The following is a 23717-nucleotide window of genomic DNA, read 5'->3' as shown; positions in this document are numbered from 1 at the left end:
TGAGTCATTTTGTGCCCCCTTAAATGTGATATTTGTTTAACCAATTTGTTTTGTATGTGTCAAAGTCCAACATCGCATGTAAAAAACAGTCATCTTACGTGTTTATGGTGCAATTTGTTAACTAATATTTCTATGTGTGTGTAAAAAGTGTATTTAATTCTAAGATGTAAAAAGACAAACTGCAATCGGTCTCAATTGTGTGAAAAATGTCTTTAGAATTGAAAGGTGTGGGATAGCAAGATATATTTTTGAAATGTTTTCAGAGGGATAATCCATTTATGGACGACAATAGGAACAAGGTATAGATTCCTAATTCGGAAATTGATTGAAATCCATGGTCTGGGAGGCACCCTTTTATGAACAGAACAGGGGCGGCCTTAGGCATGTACAAGCTGTGCACCTGCACAGGGCCTCCAAACCACAGGGGCCACCACGCCAATATATATCCTTAATATGATAATCCTCTGAGGATGGATACATATTTGCGTGGTGGCCCCTGGTAGGAATTTGGCGGCCTCCGGCTCTGTTCCACTTCCAAACACCCTGACCCCCCTCTTCACTGGCCTCCGTGCCTGCGTTCCTCCTGGTTCCTGATTGGCTTCTTTTCTTTTTTTCCCTACCCACTGCTGGCCTGCTGGTACCTTCCTGAGCTCCGGGGGGCTCCGCCCCGCCCGGACCCCCTCTTCCGGTGCCCCCTACCTACGCTCCCTGCCCAGGGCCGCCATGAGCCTAGAGCCACCTCTGAACAGAAAATCTAGTTCTCATCATACTCAAAATTTCACAGCTCTTTTCACATCTTGACTACTCCACTTCCAGGTATCTGCCCTCACATTCTTGTCCCCGTCTTAAGTTCACCGCTCACATTGCTACAACATCCCCCTCTCTCATTTATAGCACCTTTTTTTAGTTTCCCAAATTCTAGCTCTCTAAATTGAAGGCTGGTCTTCCTTAGAACTTAGATGTACAAAAGATAGAAACCAAAATAGGGAATAAAATATTCAGCAAGCAGCTGTGTGTGCTCCCAATGGTGTGAATTGTGGTAGAAGAAAAGTATGGGCCATAAGACAGAACAGTAGACACTCCAAGAATCCTTGCCTGGTACATTGTGTAGAAATGTTTCTGCCCCTCTGCAACTACCTAAAGGGATTGTGACTCTGTTCTTCTCTCCAAGTGTCTGGGGTGTAGTTTCGCTTCCCTCGTAGTATAAACTCTTCTTGTGCTGACTTCTGTGTTTTGATCTCATAAACAGAAAAACATAATTTCATGTGCCGTGGAAATACCAATTTCTATCTTTTTTTGCTTTCGGATCCTCTTTCTTATCTTGCCCTATTTTGAGCGGAATTTTGCCAAAATGTAATTTCAATAATTTCGTGAGACACAAATATCATGTCAAAACTACTCTGATGTTAAAGAATTGTGGCACAGACTATAGACGGTAAGAATATCCTTTTAAGTCTTTTGTATCGTTTTCCTAAATTCAGAAGTACATAATATTGTTCTTTGACCATTTGAATTGTATTAGTCTTTGTGTTATTATTTTAATGTTAAGAATGTTTAATTATTTTTAGTCCAAGTTCTTGCAACGCCATGTTCTGTGCATATGTCTGTGCACTGGTACCAGGTAAAGACTCACACATGTGCTGGCACATTCATCATATGTTCTGGTGCCCCCCAAACATAAGACGCCTAGGCAGTCCCATTATAAAGCCTTTACAGTCTTGGATGTACAACCTTTGCCCTATGCCGAATACAGTCATATACCAACGAGCAGCTTTGCAAGATCAGAAGCAGAGCAATATCATTAAGTACAGGCTTGGAATGCAATAAATAAAACTGATAAATACAGAAGAACTATTGGAAAAAATATGTCTTGTGGCTGGCTGAATGACACTGCTCCCCTTTCAAAACACATCAGCTGTACAAAACACTGAAATCACATTGTGCTACACATTCCCAATTATAGGTGAATATATGACAGCATCTGTCACATGTTTACTACAGCAGTTTCTAAAACAGTTATTGATATTCCCCTGTTAGCCTTGAAGAAAAAGTTATTTACCTTCAGTAACGCTCTTTCTGGTGGGTACTCTATGCACAGATTCTTCACCCTGTGAACAATCCAGGTGTCAGATAAGATCTAGAAAAATGTTCTCACCAATTCCCTTGCTCTTGCAGGGCGTGTCTATCAAGACCACCGTATCACAGCCTGACAGATGTCTTTGACAGTAACTCCATGGACGTGGCTCAGGTAAATGAGCCTGCAGGACTTCCAGCAACTTTTTCTCGCCCAGTCCATAGCAGAAGGACAATCCATCTGGAGCTGGTCCAGTTCTGCACTGCCTTACCCTTCTTTGTCGCAGAAAAGCCAACAAAGAAAGAAAGATCATCCACATGATGGTCCCTGGTGTGATCAGTGTAGACACTCAGAGCTTTCTTAGGTTCTAAGCAATGGAGTCTTTCTTTCTCCTTGGATAGATGAGGTTGGACAAAGAACATCTGCAAGGTGATAGACTACCTTATCTGCAAAGGCATGACAACCTTTGGGATTAAGCCGCCCTATGTCCTAAGCACTAGCTTGTCCAGGAAGAAGGTAGCGCACAGTTAATAGACAGACAGCGCTTGTAGCTCACGCATGCGATAAGCTGACATGCTTGTTTTTAGGAATACTGTCTTCAAGTTCATAAATCTTAAAACACAATAGTGCACTGGCTCGAATGAGGTGGGTATCAGAAATGTGACAACGAAATTCAGATCCCATTAGGGTATGACATAGGTTTTGAAGGAACTATATGGATCAGTCCTATTATAAAAAACATCACAGCAGGTGATTTAAACAGATTTGGCTCACCAGATAACTGTAAAAAGGTGGATACGGCCAACAAATAGCCTTTAATGTTGGCCACAGCAATGCTTAGCTGGAATAATTACAGGGAAAAAGGGAAAGACAATAGAAGGCCCTTCCGAAGAGGCAGTAAGTTAGGAGGATATATGTGCATGGCTAGAAGTACAGAGTATCACACTCTCCTGGCCTAATCCGGTGCCAGGAAGATGATTTGGGCCCAGTCATTCCTTATCTTCTTCAGAACTTTAAGCAGCAGAGGTAGAGACAGGAAGGCGTACAGGAATCCTCAACTCAAGTCCAAAGGAAAAGCATTTCCAAGGGAGAATTACCTTGGGAACTTTAAGCGCAATAGTTTGGACACTGCACATTCACGTGGTGGTGAAAATATCAAGCCAGAGTTCTCCCTATTGCTTGAAGACAGCCTGCAACACCTCCAAGTCTAGCCACTATTCGTGATCCACAAGGCAACCCCAAGTAAGTTGACCATCCTTGTCAGTTAAAGATCCTGACACCCTGATTCAGACTCTCCTGAGGCTTCCCCGGGAGCACAGCCCAACCCAAATCTCGATCTTTTAAAAAAAAATTGTGCCTATCTGTTTGTTTTTAACTTCTGTTCACTTACCTTCCTCTGGGGTTCTTGTTTGCTTCCCTGCCCCCTGCGCAGCCGATGTGAACGCTGCTGCAGGACAGACTCTCCCCACTCGCCGCCATCAGCGAGCCTCCCCTCAGGCCACGCCCACCTGAACGAGGCCACGCCCACCCGTTTACTTAACAGGAGCTGATTACTAGCTCGGCCCTGATTCAGACTCTCCTGAAGCTTCCCCGGGAGCACAGCCCAACCCAAATCTCAATCTTTTTTTTTTTAAATTGTGCCTATCTGTTTGTTTTTAACTTCTGTTCACTTACCTTCCTCTGGGGTTCTTGTTTGCTTCCCTGCCCTCTGCGCAGCCGATGTGAACGCTGCTGCAGGACAGGCTCTCCCCACTCGCCGCCATCAGTGAGCCTCCCCTCAGGCCACGCCCACCTGAACAAGGCCACGCCCACCCGTTTACTTAACAGGAGCTGATTACTAGCTCGGCCCTGATTCAGACTCTCCTGAGGCTTCCCCAGGAGCACAGCCCAACCCAAATCTCGATCTTTTTTTTAAAAATTGTGCCTATCTGTTTGTTTTTAACTTCTGTTCACTTACCTTCCTCTGGGTTCTTGTTTGCTTCCCTGCCCCCTGCGCAGCCGATGTGAACGCTGCTGCAGGACAGGCTCTCCCCACTCGCCGCCATCAGCGGGCCTCCCCTCAGGCCACGCCCACCTGAACGAGGCCACGCCCTGAACATCGCTATAAAACATGTGCCTCCCACGTACGCGCAGCGGACGGGCGCAGCGGACGGGCGCAGCGGGCGCACCGTTTGCGCGCCGAAGGCGCGCCTAAGGCAAGCCCGTCTGCGCCCGTCCGCGATGGGCCGGGACCAGGGGCCATAGACCCTGCCCGTCCTCTGGCATATTCTTCAGCCCAACTCTCTGCACACTTGGCCCCTTTCCCTCCTTCCCCTTCTCTGCTGCAACGTCTGGATTCCTTTGGTATTCTTGCCCCCACCTTCCCTGTTCACTCCCTCTCACCCACAGCTCCATCTCCCACTCCCCTGCCTCTCCGCTTGCCACTTGTTCTTCACCAGCTCCCCCAGTAGCTGCTGCTTGCCTGCTCAATACTCGTTCGGCAGTCAGGCATCAGATGGAACTTTTCAATTTTTTGAACACTGACTCTCCAGAATATTTATTTCTTACTGAAACCTGGTTTTCCACCGACTCTCTTCCGGACCTCCTGGCCATTCTCCCTGACACCTATTATGCACTTCGAGCGGATCGCCCGGCTGGGAAGGTTGGGGGTGGCGTAGCGATGATTATTCGGTCCACCCTGAAATTTCAACTTCTTGCTTACCCATCCATACCCAACGTGGACTACCTGGTGGCTCGATCTCTTAATCTTCCCGATCCTCTCACTGTTGTCCTCATGTACCGTCCCCCTCAACCCATTTGTAGCTGCCTTACAGGATCTCCTGGCCACACTGGCGGTCAATAACTCATCGGTTATCCTGCTCGGTGACTTTAACTACTGGCCAGGTGACCCTAGGGAAGATTCTTCTTCCAAAGACTTCTCTGCCACCCTTCAGTGCCTGAACTTCTCGTCTCACATCTCGGCTCCCACCCATGTTAAGGGTGATACCCTGGACCAAATCTGGTCATTGCGCCGCGATCTTTCGCCCCCTTCTATACTTCCCTGTATTTGGTCTGACCATTCCATTATTTTATTTTCCATTTTTTCGGCCTTGACCGACAAACCGTCTTTACCCAAAAACGTTCTAGCTCGCAGTTGGAACCAAACTGACCTTGACTCTCTTTCGTCTTCCCTGGCCTCCTCAGTGCCTGATCTTACTGACCTTTCTTTAGACTCACAGACAGAAGCCATTAGCACTTGGCTTTCTTCCTCCTGCGATCAGGTTGCCCCGCTTAAGAAGGTCAAATCCGTCCGCCCCTATGACGCACATAAATGGTTCACCAAGGAGCTTAAAGACCTCAAACTCGATCTCAGACGTTCAGAACGCCACTGGAGACGTAACTATTGCCCCATTCTCCGTGCTAAATACAGACTTCTTCTGAATGACTACAAAAAAGCGATCCTGACGGCCAAAACGAAATATTTTACCGAGAGAGTTGCCCTATCTGTTAACAAACCCCGAGAAATTTTTTCCCTCGTCCGTCACCTCGCCACCTCTGACCGCACCAGCACCAGTCTTGTTCCAACCCAGATCCTCTGCTCTTCACTCAATGATTACTTCATTGATAAGATCGCCAACATAAAGGCCAACATTCCCATGGTGCATCCATCTGGTGCCCCCTGCCCCCTCCCTCTGCCCTCTTCTTTTTTGGATCACTTTCCTCCCATTTCCATTGATCGTTTCCTTAATCTGCTCGCAAAAGTCATGTCTGGTTCTCCGGCGGACTTTTGCTCCGGCACGGATCCTCAAAGCTCTTTTTACCAGCTGTCCCGCCCCTCCTCTTGCCCTTCTCAATGCCTCTTTGGCCATGGGCTCTGTTCCCTCTTCCTTTAAAACCGCTATCGTTTTTCCCATTCTTAAAAAACCCGGTCTAGACCCCTCCCTCCCCTCTAATTTCAGGCCTATCTTTCTTCTTCCTTACTTGGGTAAGATCCTCGAAAGCTATGTTACATCTTGCTTGTCCTCTTATGTTGAGGAGAACCACCTCTTGGCTTCCCATCAAGCGGGCTTCCGACCAGGACACTCCACGGAGACAGTGATTATTGCGGTCCTGGACGAACTTAAGGGGAAAGCTGTGATCAATCTTCCCCAAGCCCTGGTTCTCCTCGATTTGTCCGCTGCGTTTGACACGGTCGATCATTCCATCCTTCTCGACCGTGTCAGCGCAGCGGGCATTCGGGGTGCAGCCTTCTCTTGGATTGCGTCCTTTCTCCAAGGCAGGTCCCAAGCGGTTCACCTCTCGGGCCTTTCCGCTCCCCCTCGCTCGGTTACCTGCGGGATTCCCCAAGGCTCCTCCCTCTCCCCTCTCCTTTTTAACCTTTATATTCACCCTCTTATCATTTCTCTTCGTGAGCTGGGGGTCTCTGTGTATAATTACGCGGACGACCTCCAGCTCGTTTTTGATCTTTCCTCCCCCTCGGATTCCCTCCCTAAGTTCTGCTCCATTTTAGTCTTTATTTCTGAATGGATGAGCGCCAACCATTTGAAGCTCAATCCGGACAAAACGGAACTTGTCCTCACAGGTGGCCCTTCAAATCCTTGGTCCATGGTTCACTGGCCCCCTTCCTTTGGCTCCCCCCCCCTCCGGTTCCCTCCGTTCGGACCTTGGGCATCAAGGTCAGCCAAGATCTGACCGTGCATGCCCAAGTCAGCTCCGTCGTATCTTCTTGTTTTCTGTCCCTTCGCCTCATTCGGAAGATCTCCCGGTACTTCTCAGCAGACACCCTTAAATCCATAGTCATGGCCCTCATCACCTCCCGCCTTGATTATGGGAATGGCCTGTACGTGGGCATACCCGCTTATGAAACCCAACGTCTTCAGGCCATCCAAAATCAGGCAGCCCGCCTCATTTTTCGCCTTCCCAAATCTTCCCGTATTACCCCAGCACTCAAGTCCCTCCATTGGCTCCCCCTGAACCTTAGATCTTTTTTCAAATTGGCCGGTCTGGCCTTCCGGGCGCACACCCACTCAGCTCCCCTTTTTATTACCTCCATGATCACTCCTTACGCCCCTAGCCGCCCTCTCCGTTCTTCTTCTCTATCTCTTTTGCACGTTCCCCGCTCCCGTAAATCCAGAACGGGGGGCACCCGTTTCTCGGTCTTGGCCCCCCGGTTCTGGAATAGTCTTCCTCTCTCCATTCGCTCCATCCCCACCTACATCCATTTCCGTAAAGCCCTGAAAACATTTCTGTTTTCTCAGGCATTCCCCTGCTAGCTCCCTCGGATTCCACCATTGAGTCAGGTCTAGTCCCCAGCGCCAGGAAGCCGCTAGGCCGCAGTGCGCTTTATTGAGTTTCTTTTTTCATTTTCATTGTATGACCAGTGAGGTGCCCTGATGACTCAACACATTCCAGAGTCATAAAGCTGTCTGGCACAAGACCCACAGTCCCACTCTACCTTGCTTGTGGAGTTACCACAAGGCGGTAGTGATGCCTGTGAGGACCTGCACCCGTTCCCCCTTGATGGATGGGAGTTAAGCAGTTAGTGTCAAGCAAATCGCCCACAACTACAACACATTGATGTGGAGGTGGGTCTCCCCAGAGACTAGAGACCGCTGATCGCCAGCTCTCCCTGATGACATCCCCAAACCAGCAATGATGCATCTGTCAAGACTGTTAGCTCTGGATTGGGCAGCGAGATGGGTCCAATTGCGGTCCAGCAGCCACCACTGTAGACCAATCACAGTCTCCTCCAATGCCTGGATAAACCCTGATAGGTTCCCGCATCGCTGAGTCCACTGAGACTTCAGATTCCACTGCAAAGCCTGAATGTGCCACCTGGTGTGGACCACCAGGATGCACAATGCCAAGAGAAATCTCGGAGCTGCTCTCACTGAGACCCAGGTAAAAAGTTGAAACATAAGGATCATAGAGCGGATATCCTGGACTTGTTGAGGAGGAGGGAAGGCTCAGAATAGCCAAATGGCTCCAATGAAGGGGAGCCTCTGTGAAGCAGTCAGGTGTGACTTCAGCACATTGATCGAGAATACTGGAGATGATAACAGGCTGGCTATCACCTGGAGGTGGTTGATGACTATGTGAGGCGAGCCCGAAAGGCATGTTGCCCGATGCATCTAAATAATGCCCCAGGAGGCAACTTGAATTGACAGACCTGAAGGCAAGAGCGGCAGAAGAGAAAATCCATTTTCCAAATGCCTCCATGAATTTAATCTCTCTGTCTGGAGGGTAGTGGGAAATGCATTTGGGTTCAGCCTGCTAGTGGAGGCTTGAACAACTAGATTCTCCACTAGTTGGGGTCTGTAGATGAAAAGAAGGGTCTCCTGCAGCTGGCTCGTACTGTTTGGCAAATTATCTATTGACTGGTGGGAAAGGCCCTGATTTCGTCCAGGTGCCCATGAGATTTTCAATGAGTGCTTCACTGAATGGGAGTAGTGGAACTGAGGGGGTCTGCCCTTGCTGCAGGACCTCTGTGGGAACATTTGTTGTTACTTGCATTGAAGGTAGCTGGAGGTCAAGGACTTTTGCTGCCCTGCTGATGACAACAGCAAAAGATTTTGAATCCTCTGAGGAGACAGGTGGAGAGTTAAGGCCAGAGTCAGGAGAAGTGTCTGGGCCCTGGCCTCCTGGAGGCTCAGAAATAAATTCCCCTCATCCTATAGCTGGGAATTGCCATTGCTGTCATCATTGTTGTCGGGCTCCAGGTCTTAGAACCATTGAGGCACCTGAAGCATTCCCTCTGATTCCTATTTGGGTTGATGTTGGGATGGGTTCAACTTCCATCAAGGCTGCATAGAATTCTCTTTGAGTCCAAGAAGTCAATAGATTCTTCCACCGGCACTGGTGGCGTTGGTGTCAACACTGATGCATGAGGTGCCAACATGGGTCTCTACACTATATGAGTAGACAGCATTGACTCCGGAGTTCGGGCCGACCCCACACTGGGTCAAGAGGCACAGTCGGTAACTGATCCCCTGGTGGTAACTTGACTGGAGGCCTTCTCGGATTAATAGGGGCCCGAGGGTTCACAAGACAGATCTGGTAGGGTACCAAAAATCCACAACTTGGCCTCTTTGAGAGCATCACTGATAGTCCTGGAAACTTGGTCTGCATCGGGACTAACTCTGGAATGGGTTCCGTAGTAGATCAAGATAGAGGGGGACCCTGGCATCTATGTGCATTATTTTCAGAAGAGTGGTGGAAAGAAAGAAAGCCACTTTTGACTTTTTAATTTTTTTCTTTGATTTAGACTTACCTGAAGAATTTAAGTGAGATTGGCAACCTCTCTCAGGAACAGACTCAGAAATAACAATGCATTTGCCTCCTCGACTGGGACTGTGGCTTGCAATGCTCAGTGATGTAGACCTTTGACTTATGGTCTCAGGTGGCCTTCAGACTCTTTGGAGCATATTCTCTGTGCAATTTTGAGTCATGCTTGGACCCAAGACTGACCTCGTGTGAGTCCGTGCTTGGACCGAAGACTGACCTCGTGTGAGTCCGTCTCAGACATTTGTTTGTGGTCATCTGTGCAAGATTTAAAACCAGTCGTCTTGGGAGGTAACATACTTGCGTACGGGAAACAGTGTTGGAAAAACTAGAGAGACCCGGAGAGAGAGCTCCGGTCCACATCAGAAGGCATGGACAGGAAGGACATGGCATCAACGCAAATAAGTAACATTTCTGTGTGGCCCAACATCACATCTGGAGCAGGATGAACCAGACGCGGAGATGTACAGCAGAATTGCTGACCCCTGACCCTCCTGGTAGGTCGCTCCCCCTCCACGCAGCTCCGACTGTGTGCCCCTGCTGCCGCCGCCGACTCGCTGGTAAGTGTCTTTGGCTTTTGTGCCACTGCTCCCCCTCTCTGTGACCCCACAGAGCACATTTTATACTCTGTGCCACTCGTGTTTCCAGCCTTGTGCCCCTTTTGCCTGTGTGCCTCGTTTATGTGCTCTGTGCCATTCGTTTCCCCCCCCTTTGTGCCCCTTTTGCCTGTGTGCCCCGTTTTTGTGCACTGTGCCACTCGTTTTTCCCCCCTTTTGTGCCCCTTTTGCCTGTGTGCCCCGTTTTTGTGCTCTGTGCCACTCGTTTCCCCCCTTTTGTGCCCCTTTTGCCTGTGTGCCCCGTTTTTGTGCTCTGTGCCACTCGTTCTTTTTCCCCCCTCTGTGCCCTTTTGCCTTCTGTACCACCCTTTTTCCCCTCTTGTGCCCGCCCCTGCCCACTCACTGCTCCCCCGTCCCCGCTGCTCCTCCCTCCCACCTCCCCATATATGCTGGACGCTGCGCAGCCGGGCCAAAGGTGCGCCAAAGGCGCGCCTAAGGCAAGCCCGTCTGAGCCCGTCCGCGCCTGAAACCGCGCCCAGCGCCAGAAACCCTGGACCCGGCGAACGCCACGACACCACACTCCGCTACGACGCCAGCACCCTCCACGCACTCAACGCCGGCCGAAACGACACCTGCTTCCAGGCTGCCCTGAAACGGACCCACGGACCCTTCTCCGGCCGCACCTGCAGCTTCACCTGCAACAGAGCCACCAAACCTCCAAGGACTGGACCCAACCACCTCCGCTGCTTACTCTTCAACACCAGCTCCGCACGCAAACATGCCGTCGAGCTCTGGGATGTGCTTGACACCTCCGGCCCAGACGTGGCCTTCCTAACCGAGACCTGGTGGAACGACTCCTCGGCGCCCGACATCGCCATAGGCATCCCGGACGGCTACAAGATCACCCGCTGGGAACGCGCCAACGGAATCGGAGGAGGAATAGCCATTGTCCACAACTCCACCCTCAAGGTCGCCACCCACGCAGACGACACCCTCTACACCGCCGAACACCTGCACTTCCGGATCCACACCGACCCCAACACCACCCTCAGAGGAACACTTGTCTACAGACACCTCAGACCCCGGGTTCAGTTCAGCGACTCCATCGCCGACCTCGCCATCACTCCCGCATTCGCCTCCACGGACTACATCCTCCTTGGGGACCTGAACTTCCACCTCGAGAACAACAACGACACCAACTCCGCCACCCTGATCGCCAACCTCGGCCTCAGACAACTCGTCACCGCACCCACCCACGCCGCCGGCCACACGCTGGACCCCATCTTCTCCGCAAGCACCCACGTCACCTTCAACCACACCACCGAACTCCACTGGACCGACCACCGCTGCATCCATTTCACCTTCAAAAAACAACCACGAACCACCGCACCCAACTGCTGCCTCGCCGCTGCTGGAGCAAAGTCACCGAAGACCAGTCGAAGACCAGCTGATCACCACCCTCGCCCAGAACCCACCCACCGACCCCACCAACCCAGATGTGGCAGCCCGCAACCTCAGTGGATCGACGACTGCGCCAACACCCTCGCCCCGCTAAAGAAACCCTCCAACAACCACGCCAGCAAGAGAGCCACCTGGTTCACTAACAAGCTCCAGACCTCCAAAGTGCATGCCGGAAACTAGAGAAGAAATGGCTCCAGGAACACATACCGGACAGCCACGTAGCCCACAGGGTCGCCACCCGCAGACATCACCACCTCATCAGACTAGACAAGAGATCCTCCTTCAAAGACCGCCTGGATAACAACGCACACGACAGCAAAGAGCTCTTCAGCATCGTAAAGGAACTCTTCAACCCCAGCGCCAATGCCAACGACATCCCGCCCTCACAAGAACTGTGCGACTCACTGACCACCTTCTTCCACCGCAAGATCGCTGACATCCACGACAGCTTCAACACCACGACCGCCCTGACTACACCAGACTCCACCTCCCCTGCGAACACCACCAGCACCAACCACCTGACCTCCTGGTCCAACGTCAATGACGACGAGACACGCAAGGTCATGAACTCTATCCATTCAGGATCTCCGTCAGACCCGTGCCCACACCACGTATTCAACAAAGCAGACTCAGCCATCGCACCCCAACTACGGAAGGTCATAAACATCTCCTTCGAAACAGCAACATTCCCGGAAAGCTGAAAGCATGCTGAAATCAATGCCCTCCTCAAGAAGCCCAAGGCAGACCCTAAGGACCTCAAGAACTTCCAGCCCATCTCCCTGCTCCCGTTCCCGGCGAAGGTCATCGAGAAAATAGTCAACATTCAATTGGCCCACCACCTCGAAGACAACAACATCTTGGACCCGTCCCAGTCCGGATTCAGACGAAACCACAGCACCGAGACAGCCCTCATCGCCGCCACAGACGACATCAGGCGCCAACTAGACAACGGCGAAACATCAGCCCTCATCCTCCTGGACCTGACAGCAGCCTTCAACACGGTCTGCCATCGCACCCTAAAGACACACCTCCAAGAAGCCGGAATCCAAGAGAAGGCCCTCGACTGGACCATGGCCTTCCTCTTCGGCATAACCCAGAGCGTCCGCCTCCCACCCTTCTGATCCGAAGCCACCAACATCATCTGCGTCGTCCCCCAGGGCTCATCCCTCAGCCCGACATTGTTCAGCGTCTACATGGCCCCCCTCGCACAAGTGGCCCGCCACCACGACCTCAACATCATCTCCTATGCCGACGAACCCAGTTCATCCTCTCCCACACCAAGGACCCACACAACGCCAAAACCAACCTCCACGAGGGAATGAAGGCTGTCGCCGACTGGATGAGAAGCAGACGTCTGAAACTGAACTCGGACAAGACGGAGGTCCTCATCCTCGGACCCACCCCCTCAGCCTGGGACGACTCCTGGTGGCCGACCACACTGGGTCCAGCACCGAATCCCACTGACCATGCAAGCAACCTAGGATTCATCTTCGACTCCTCCCTTTCCATGTCCAAACAGGTCAACACCGTCTCCTCCTCCTGCTACAACACCCTCTGCACGCTGCACAGGATCTACAAGTGGATCCCGACTGAAACAAGAAGAATGATGGCACAGGCCCTCGTCAGCAGCAGACTGGACTACGGCAATGCCCTCTACGCAGGAATCCCAGCCAAACACCTACGACGACTACAACGCATCCAAAACGCATCCGCCCGACTGATCGTCAACATCCCCCACCACAGCCACATCACCCCCACCTGAGAGACCTACACTGGCTCCCCGTCAACAAGAGGATCACCATCAAGCTCCTCACCAACGCACACAAAGCCCTCCACAACACCGGACCAACCTACCTGAACAGCAGACTCAGCTTCTATACTCCCACCCGCCAGCTCCGCTCTGCCAGCCTCGCCCTCGCCGCTGTCCCCCGCATCCAACGAACGACCTACGGCGGCAGATCCTTCTCCTACCTCGCCGCCAAGACCTGGAAAACCCTCTCTGCCCACCTACGGCAGACCCAAGACCTACTCGCCTTCAGAAGACTCCTCAAGACCTGGCTCTTCAAGCAGTAGCGCCCCCCTCAGAGGCTTGAGACCCTCACGGGTGAGCAGCGCGCTTTACAAGTACCCTGATTGATTGATTGATTGAATTGCCGAGAAAAAAGTCTCTGGATTCAACCTGGAACCTGTGGATGTTCGCAAGGTGATGAATCTGTGCTTAGAAGTATCAATCAGAATGGCATCATTTTGTAGGCCATAGCTCCAAAAATGCACTTGCACTACAAACTGATGAAAAATCACAGCAATACACTGCGAAGAAACACATGCACACTGTTACCTTATCACCTTCGACGTTAGCTTCATCCTCGTCTGGCAACACATACTTTATGCTTCCTCTTTTGGCAACAAGACCATTTAAAGTAGGCACATCTTCAGTTACTGGTGATGGCACTTCAGTGCCGTCTGCTGCATTTAAAGTCTGAACATAAAAATGAAGAAGGCAACTATTGGTAAGCATTAAATTGAGGCAGTTCAGTGATCATTCTTTTGAATCTAACACACACACTTGAATATTCAGCGCATAGACGCCCTTGGGAATTCGCGCGCTACATAAATGTCACAATCAAATCAAAACAAATATTTAATCTTTGTTTACTAGGTGATTGTTGATTTCATCAAATATAGAGGGGGTTAAGATATTGAAAAAAATCATATGAAGTTCAGTTTTATAACCGAGACATGAAACATATAGCATCAAATCAAGTAACGCAACAAGCACGCCTGTAGGTGGAGGAACACTTCTCAAAGCCGAATATGATGAAGAGTCTTTACTTGCAATTTGCATATCCCCTCCTTGTCTTCAGTGAGTCATCCACTCCACCTTCCCCTGCATAGCTTTTGTATACACCACTGCTTTTTACCACTTCTTTCCATATCCATTTTGAAACTAGGAAAAAAGAACTCAACCCAGAATCTCTCTGTAGAGTAGGCTATCACTCATCCCAGTTCCCATAGTGTTGATTTCCTTCCAACGTGGAATTGTTAAAAACTCAAAAGTGACACACCACTGCTATTTCTCTATTCTATGTGAATTTCCTAGAGCCGCCATTGATCCATCATGTCACCATGATGCAAACATTTCTGTTCAGGTTATGAGAAGAAAATACTACATTGTGCGTGGTGTTGTAGAAATAACTGACCGGGTTAAAAGGAGAAGAACCTCCCACTAATCAGAACGAGCCACTGTGCGACCAAAGGGCAATGATTGATAGGTAAAGGACACTGCAATGAGAGTAGTGCCAAAATACTAACACGTTTTCACAAATATTATTTGTTTTACATTTAGCATGAATTTAAGAAATTCTGATAGTTTGTGCAGGGGTAGGTGCTTGAGACCCCAAAATAATCTCTCCACCTCTTGGAGTCATGTGTTACCAACCACCTAATAATGTATTAGTTAAGAGATCTATGGAGCGTCACACCTTACCTTAACCACTTCATATGAAAAGGTGATAAACATACAGAACCATCGAGATTGCTGGAGTAAGAGGGGTAGAGTCCTGCGGGGGTGCCAGGACTGGCCCTACATTCCACCAGCATTAGTCTCTGTAAGGGCTATTTCCGGCTACTCTGATTACAGTCCAATCTCATACAAACAAATCCGTATTCCTATATGAAATCACAAACCAAAACCAAGTGACTTTTGATTTACAATAGTAATAAGGATAAATTGTGTCTGAGACTGGACTATAATTATCGTACAGGGAGATTCTGTATTTCTAAACGAGATATTTGTGTCAACAGGATGGAATAGAAAGCTAAACACTTCCAGGTCAGACAGAATGATTTTTTGAATTCCGATATTAAGGTTAAAGAACTGTGACCTAAGATGCTCCCCTTTTAAACATCCGTATTGGCACGCCGACTGGATACTGTAAGCGTATGGTAAACGGAGTAAATAATTTGGCGTGAGTGGCATAACTAGTTTATCCGTTTCCTGATACTGAACATTCTGGCACACGCATCAAGGAAGGCTTTTGCGATTCCTTAATTGCGATTATTAAGGAATCGCAATTAACGAATCGCGAAAGCCTTTGCATGTAGGAATCGCTATGAAAATAGCGATTCCTAAACATTCCTTAATTGCAAGTCGCAAATTGAGAGTCGTAATTAAGGAATGAATGGGAATTGCATGCGCAATTTGCGAGTACCCAATAGGTACTTGCAAATTGTGCATGCAATTTGAAGGGTGCATGGGTGTCAGAAGGACACTCTGTTGCACCCCCGAAATTGTAATGTGCACCCATGTTGCACACATATATGCCCCAAGGGCATGTGTGTGTGTAACATGTAACGTTGAAAAAGGCACTTTAGTGCATTTTTCAACGTTTTTGCAAATTACCGACCTGTTTTATTTTTCGGTAATTTGCGACCCCTAATAGCGAAATTGCTATTTTAAATTGCTTCTAGCATTGCATTTAAGGAATCGCAATTTGCGATTCCTTAAATGCAATCACAATTTCCGATTTTTTCATTTGGGATGATGCATCCCAAATGCAATAATACCAGTTGCAAAGGGGCACATTCTGGGAATCTGCCCGTTTGCGACCTGTTTTTAGTTTGATGCATGGGGCCCTTAGACATTAAAGGGTCTTAATAATGTGTTTTAGCTTTATCTGCGGCAAGATCTTAAGCGACAGGGCTACACATAGAGAGACGGAGGACTCCCAACTAGGTAGCTCAGAAATCCCATGTTTTCAAACGAAAATATATAGTAATACATTATAAAGCCTTTTGGACTGAGACAAGTATTAAATATTACAGGTTTATGGTCCTGTTCGGTACAACCCTTTATTTAGAAACAATTGTAAAACTATATTATTGGGATATAAATGTGATAATCATATTTCAGTATTTTTTTTAGACTTCTAATTTAAAGTTTTGTGCTAACGACATTAGAGGGTTACAGCTTCCGAACTTTAGGTCTCATAGGAAGTGTCAAAGATGGCTGTGTTACATAAGAATCCTTATAAATGGTGCATGAGAAGAGACGGCCAGGAAGTCAAAGGCCTAATAAAATGCATATACTAAAAGAGTGATAGTAAATGATTTATGCTTGAAATCTGCATTCAAATTGCCACTTTTTCAAGCATTTCGGGCATACATTTAAGGGAGTGTAAAGGGCACAGAAGTATCGCTATCCAAGCTATTCCATAATCCTCCAGGCTATCATCTGCCAAATAGGTTTGTCGCGGTCTCCATATGTCTTTAAGTCTAGATTTGGCAGGCATTAGCATTGTAACGTTGGTCGACATTGTGCTACAGTATACCTAGCCAGTGTCAGAGGGGGACCTCTCCCCCACTGCATCGCTCCGTGCATTTTTTGCCAGGATTAGGGCCAATGCAGTGTATTTGCGCCCAGGTGCTGGAACATTTTTTACATATCTAAGAACGACGCTGTAGGAACCGGCACCACATGTACACTGATCATTTTACCCAGCTCCTAGAATATTTTCAATCAATATTCATGAATGGCAGGGCATGTCCAAGCAAAACTCCTGCACCCCTGCAAGGACAGCGCGGGCAGTCCAAGGGGCATATGTATGAAATAGCCTTTTTGGGAGTTCTTATTAGTGATTTTTCACGAATCACTATTATGGACTCCAAAAATGCTATGTATGTAGGAATCGCAATAATAATTGCGATTCCTACATATTCCTTCATTGCGAATTGCAAATTGTGATTCCTTAAATGCATTCGCATAATAGGGAATCGCAAATTCTGTGATTCCCTATTTTGCAAGGGCCTTTTGGGATGATACATCCCAAAAGGCTTTTTCCCGTTCGCAAACCGTTTGCAAACGGGAAAAGGGCTTGATAAGTATGCCCCTAAGTACTCTCTTAGGCCAAACCTTTTTAATCCTTCGGGAGTGTGGTAAAATCGCTGTATAAACTTACAGGCACATGCATCAATATTGCATTTTGTGATTCCTTAATTGCGAAAAATAAGGCATCGCAATTAAGGAATTGCAAAATGCAATGCATCAAGAAATCGCTAAATAAATTGCGATTTCTTAATATTCCTTAATTGCGAGTCGCAAATTGCGAGTCGCAATTAAGGAATACCTCCCCATTCATTTCTATGGGCCTAGAGGCCCATAGGAATTAATGGGAAGACATTCTCAATTTGCGATTATCAATTAGCAAATCGCAAATTGAGAATGCGATTTCAAGGACACCCTGTTGCACCCCTGAAATCAATCTGTGCACATATGTTGTGCACAAACATGCCCTTAGGGCATGTGGGTGCACAACATGAAACTTTGAAAAATGCACAAAAGTGCATTTTGCTAAGTTTTCGCAAATTACCCTGAGGTTCAACCTCGTGGTAATTTGCTCCCCTTTATTGCGAAATCGCAATTTTTTCAAGTTTCATGCATTGCATTTAAGGATCGCAAAATGCGATTCCTTAAATGCAATCGCAATTTGAGAAATCGCAAATATTTGCGAATTCTTAAATTGCGAGGGCCTTGACCCTTCATGCATTCCAAAAGCAGATTTTGTGATCGCAAACCGCGTGATTTTTGCGATTCGCACCGTTTGCGATCGCAAAATCCTTTGATGCATGTGCCTATTCAAGTGAATCAGCGTATGCCTGTCATGGAGATACACTTCCGTGTAGCTGAGCAGCCAGCAGTAGGTCCTTAACTAATCGTCATTGCTCCATATAGTTCTGGCTGCCAATGGATATGGATTTACGATCTAGAGGGGCAGAAGGAGCGGAGACCCAGGATAGAGCAGACCGACAGGAAATGGTGTGCAATGAACTAGTGCTTCGAATCCTGTAGGTAGGGATGCACGTTCAGCCAGTCATTTTGGAAATGCATCTTTAACTGCACTACGAAATCTATAATCTAGAAAGATGCCCAGTGCTGTCACGTCCCAAGTGCGGTCCTTTATACCGCCGAGATCGCAGACCAATCCAGTTAGAATACAGGTCGCCAAGCTTGGCTATTTTTTTTTAAGGTCGAGCTGCTGCAAAGGAAAACGACCTATTCCCAGCCAAGCACGTCACTCGTGGGAGCGCGCGGCTCATCTGATCGCAATTATCGCTCCCGCAAAGGGAATCACCCCCCCACCCCCCCAAGGCCGCGCGAGCGCTTGTTTACATTTTATGGGGGGACCCAGGGAGAGCCAGGCGCGAGCTGGTCTTTCCCTGGGTGCGTTCGCGCGAACAATCTGGGAGCAGGTGGGGGTTAATTAGGGGAGTTCATAAGGGGAAGTCAGGCTGGCGGTTGGGAAGTGCGTAGCGGGAGGCAAGGGAAGGGAGGTTCTTTTTACCGGCTTCGCGTTCGTGTTTACCTTGCCAAGTGGGCCATGGAGGAGGCGGTGGAGGTTAGGAGGGCTGTCCAGACGCTGTGTGCAGCCGGGCGCAAGGACCTTCTGCGGCCCGGAGTGCCGGCGGAGGCGTGGATAGGTGTCGCGGGCGGTGACTGCTTATCTGTCACCCGGCCCGGAGGAGGAGGAGGACGGTGACGCTGCCATGCCGGCGGCTTTGCCTCTGCCGGCCCAGATTCCCGCAGCCTCGGAGCCCCCGCCGGATGTCCCGGGCGTCCACCAGCAGGTATGTCTTTTACCGTTGCAGAGTGCTGGCTTGCGTGGGGCGCCGGGGGGAAGGCGGGGGCGATCTGTGGGCCGGCAGGCCCAGCTCTTGGGCGGGCCCCCTCCTGGCAAGAGCAGGAAGCATTCTGTGGGTTCTGGGGCGAAGCGGGGGCGGAGCCTCGACCCTATGTGTCTCGCTCGGGCTCCCTTTAATGCTGCTGCTCCCAGGGGCCTCTCCCCTTCAGTGCTTGGTGTGTCAGACGGGGCTTCGCCTTATTTGTGGGTGAATGGGCAGTGCTACCTGCTGTCTCCTGCCACCCCTGTGCTGGGCCAAGCCCCCCACCCTTTACACAGTGATCTGGACCGGGGCTGCCTAGAATTTGGGTCTCTCCCTGCTGCGATGCCCGTTTTTTCCCCCTCGGGGGCCCCTCCCCCGGCCCCTGACTTGGTTCACTCAGGTGATGTGTCCCCCCCCCCCACCCCCCCACCCCGGCCCCCAGGTCCATGGCTCCTGGGTCTGTTGGCCACTTTTCTGCTCCCCTGCAGCCCCGGGCCTCCGGTGGGATGGGTCTGGACCTCGGGGGGGGCGCCCCCTTTTCCCAGTCAGGTGCTGTTCCCGGCTCCTCGGGTGCAGCCTTGTGCTCCCCAGGGTGTTTTGGCGGCCGGGTCGGGTGGTGGCTCTGGGTTGGCGCCGGTTGCTAGGTCCTCGAGGGGTGTTCCCCTTGCCTCTGTGGGGGGGGGGGGCAGTTTTGCTGATTCTTCACAGTCTGACTTGAGCGGCCGCAGTTTTCAGGTAGTTCCTCTGGCTGGGCGTCTGTTGTCTGGTTCTACGGGCTCGGGAACTGTCCCTACGGCTGTTTCCAGTGGTGGGAGCACGGGAGAGTTATCTGGAGCGGATCTCTCTTCTGCCGTTTTGCGCGAGCGGAGCTTTCATGATGTTGACTGGCAGTTTTATGATGGGGGAATTGGTGATGGGGCGCTGCCAAGTGGCAGTGCGCAAGTTTCATTTTCTGGAGATGCTTTATATTTGGGTATACAAGATGATGACTTGGAAGAAGGGGAATTGAGGGATAAGGATGTTGGGCTTTTGGCAGCACGGGCCCAGAAGGGTGGGCTGGGGCAACCCCCTGTTTCTCGTCTCTTGCAGGAGTCATGTGCGGACCACGCAGCGGTACGTGAAGCAGCGCAGAGTAGACCTTCTCAAGGGGATCATGTTGATTTTCAGCAGAAGTCGGCACAGTTGCCAAGAGGTAAGGATGGATGGTGGGCCGTATGGAAACCAAGGGAGAGTCTCCCTGTTAAGCGTACCAGATCAATCGGTACGGGTGATGGGGTTATTGGTGAGCGAGTCGCTCTGGCACCGAGGCTTGAGCGGCCGGTGAGTTTGAATGTTTCTAATATGCAACCTACAGGGGACGTTTCTACAGTTGGGGATGGGGTGGCTGCTACACAACCTGTTACGGAGGATAGTATCCTGCCTAAAAGATTGCCTTATTCTGGGGTGGGGATGCCTTTGGGGTCCCATTTGTCTGAAAAAACTAAAACTCGCATCTGGAGTGGTGAATTTGTGGATGTGTTTCGGCTTCTCCATAGAGATGTCCAAGCTAAGGAGGGGTCGAAGGAGGAGGAATTGGAATTGGCTCGGAGGCCTCGAGTCCCGAAGTCTATTGAGAACTGGACTTCGGCCTTTTTAATTTATGCCAGCGTGTATTGCCAGCGTCATCCGGGTAAGGCGGTAGACATGTTTAAATATGCTGATGTCATCCGTAAGGCTCATAGTTATTTTGGAGGCTTTGCCTGGTTGTCGTATGACGAGGAGTTCCGGACCCGTATGAGTGTTTTTCCAGAGCGTTCATGGGGTGAGGTTGATGCGGAATTGTGGCTCCAGTGGATGGCGTCTGCTCACCCGCCCGCTACGACCCACACTGCTAGCGGACAGCCGGTGCATTATCGGCCCTTTCCATTTCGCCCCGCTCTTTCTGGGGCGGGGTTTTGGGGCAGAGGACAGTCCTCCTCCTCTGGCGCGTGCTGGCATTTTAACAGGGGTTCGTGTAACCGGCCAGCATGCAGATATAAGCATGAGTGTGCACAGTGTGGGGGGCGGCATGCTCTCACCCAGTGTTTTCCCGGACAGCGTTTTGGAGACCAAGGGAGGGGTTCCGGGGGCAGGGGACAGACTTCTCACTTTGTCTCAAAGGGCTCCTACTCCTATTAAACTGGACGTCCTTGATTTGTGGTTGGTGGACTATCCTGATTTTGAGGCTGCTAAGGTTTTGTCCTGGGGTTTCCGAGTAGGTTTCAGGATTGGGTATCAGGGCCCCGTTTGCCCAGGTGGTCTGACAATCTCAAGTCTGCCAAGGAGTCCCCCCAGGTTGTGCAAAAGAAGTTGGATGCTGAGCTTGCGGCGGGCAGGATTGCTGGTCCTTTTCTTAGCTGTCCTCTCCCTGATTTGATAGTCTCTCCGCTGGGTGTGGTACCAAAAAAGGCGGCTGGGGAGTTTCGACTCATTCATCATCTTTCTTGGCCTGAGGGTGCCTCCATCAACGATTTCATTGACCCAGCTGATTCTACAGTGACATATGCTTCCGTGGACGACGCCTTGCGGCTCGTTCGCGCAGCTGGTATTGGTGCCTTGCTGGCGAAGAGTGACATTCAGTCAGCTTTCCGGCTTCTGCCCATTCATCCTTGGGATTTTGGTCTCTTGGGTATGCACTTTGGTGGTTATTTCTATGTGGATAAGGTGTTGCCAATGGGCTGCTCGGTGTCCTGTTACCTCTTCGAAACCTTCAGTACCTTTCTGCAGTGGCGCTTCACTTTCATCAGCGGCCACGCCCTGGTCTGTCACTACCTTGATGACTTTCTGTTCATTGGGGAGGGTCAGTCTGGGCAGTGTCAGCTGGCTTTGGATATTTTTCAGGCTATGTCTGAAGAGCTGGGCGTTTTCCTTTGGCGCCGGACAAGGCCGAGGGTCCATGTACATCTCTGATTTTTCTGGGAATTGAAATCGATACCCTGGCTATGGTGGCACGCTTGCCTGCTGACAAAGTGCGGGAGATGTCTGCTTTCATCAGGTTGGTGTTGGGCGAACGCAAATTGGAGCTGCGAAAGGTTCAGAAGCTTTTGGGGTATCTGAATTTTGCGTGTCGGGTCGTTCGGGCGGGTAGGACGTTTTGTAGACGTCTTGGCCTCTCGATGTCCGGCGCCAGCCTTCCTCATCATCGGGTGCGCATTACCACAGCTGTCCGTGCCGATTTGAGTGTCTGGTTAAATTTCCTGCAAGATTTTAACGGCGTGTCCTTGTTTTTTGCAGATGAGGACATTGTGTGGCAGGTGCAGCTTTTCACGGATGCCTCAGGAGCTAATGGTTTCGGCATCTTTTGGGAAGGACGTTGGTGCGCGGCTGGCTGGCCGGTGCATTGGCGGGAACAGGGTCGCAGCATTGCGTTTTTGGAGCTCTTCCCTTTGTTGGTCGCTCTGTACATCTGGGGGGAGGAGTTTCAGAATCGTTCTGTTTGTTCCATGTGGACAATATGGCTGTGGTTCACCTTGTTAATAAGCAGCGGGCCCGTGATTTGCGGGTATTGAAGCTCTTGCGCGCTTTCATGTTGCGGTGTCTACAACTGAATATTGTCTTTAAAGCTCGGCATGTTCCAGGGGCCACTAATTGTATCGCTGATTCTTTATCTCGATTTCAGTGATCCGAATTCCGCAAATTGGCTCCTGGGGCGGATCTAGAGCCGACGGCGATCCCACAGTACGTATGGGCATTGGGGGATCGAGGGTATACCACTTGGTAGAGAATTCAGTGGCTGCATCCACCTGTCGGAGTTATTTGAAGGCCTGGCAAGAGTTTCTGCAGTTTGGTGAGGAGTTGGCGGGTCCAGCCCGGGCTGTGTTATATGATGAACACTTCTTATTGCAGTTTGTTTTGCATTTGGCGGACAAATGCCTCTCCCACACGACAATTTCGGGCAAGTTGGCTGGGGTGTCTTTTTACGGGCTGCTTTGGTGGGGGAGGGATCCTGTTGGGGGGGTGTTGGTTCGGAAAGTTTTAAAAGGTTTGGGTAGGCTTCAGGCTGGTGCTCAGAAGCTGCGGCAGCCGGTGACTTTTGATTTGCTTCAGCTGCTTTTATCACAGTTGAAAGTGTGCTGTTATGATGCATTTGAGTGCCAGAAGTTTCGTTTGTGTTTTGTGTGGTTATTCTTTGGGGCATTTCGGGCCTCTGAGCTGCTGGGTTTGAAGGATAGAGTGGGTATGACTAGCAGTGAGGTAGTGGTGGAACATGACAGGGTGCGTATGTGGTTGCGTATGTCCAAGACTGATCAGATGGGGAGGGGTAAGTGGGTGTTTTTGGGGAGGAGTGGGGTGTCTTCTTGCTGCCCTGTTGGGGAATGGGAGGTTTTTGTGTCTTCCCCTCACTTTGCTCCGGGGGCCATTTTTTGCCATGCTGATGGCAGCCCCATTATTGTTTCTCAGTTGTTGGCTGTCCTACGCAAGGTTTTGTTGGGTCTGGGGCGTGATCCTTCTCAGTTCGGTACCCATTCCTTCAGGATTGGGGCAGCGACAGAGGCCGCCAGGTTGGGGTGGGATTGGTCGCAAATTCGGCGTATTGGGCGTTGGCGATCAAGATGTTGTGAGAAGTATGTGAGAAGATAGACCGCTTTTTGCTTTGCCTAACATTTCTTTTTCTCCTAGGTCCTTGGTCCACGGTCGCTGGAACAAAACGGAGGGTGTGGATTATTGGTCACTCTTTTGTGAAAAGG

General features: G+C 50.2%; 1 protein-coding gene across 6 annotated transcripts in view; it reads right to left on the bottom strand.

The window, feature by feature from the left end:
- LOC144784606 (ATP-binding cassette sub-family B member 5-like) overlaps positions 1–23717 on the bottom strand; it is a 1313284-nt gene that overhangs the window by 225023 nt on the left and 1064544 nt on the right. For all 6 annotated transcript variants that reach the window (XM_078663518.1, XM_078663516.1, XM_078663520.1 and 3 more), the window contains one exon: positions 13691–13831. In XM_078663518.1, the coding sequence (XP_078519644.1) occupies positions 13691–13831 (141 nt within the window). The remainder of the gene's footprint in view (positions 1–13690; positions 13832–23717) is intronic.

The sequence above is a fragment of the Lissotriton helveticus genome, chromosome 10, assembly GCF_964261635.1.
Source record: "Lissotriton helveticus chromosome 10, aLisHel1.1, whole genome shotgun sequence".
Classification (NCBI taxonomy): Eukaryota; Metazoa; Chordata; class Amphibia; order Caudata; family Salamandridae; genus Lissotriton; species Lissotriton helveticus.
The sequence above is the reverse complement of the archived record's forward strand: the minus strand, read 5'-3'. Positions and strand labels throughout refer to the sequence as shown.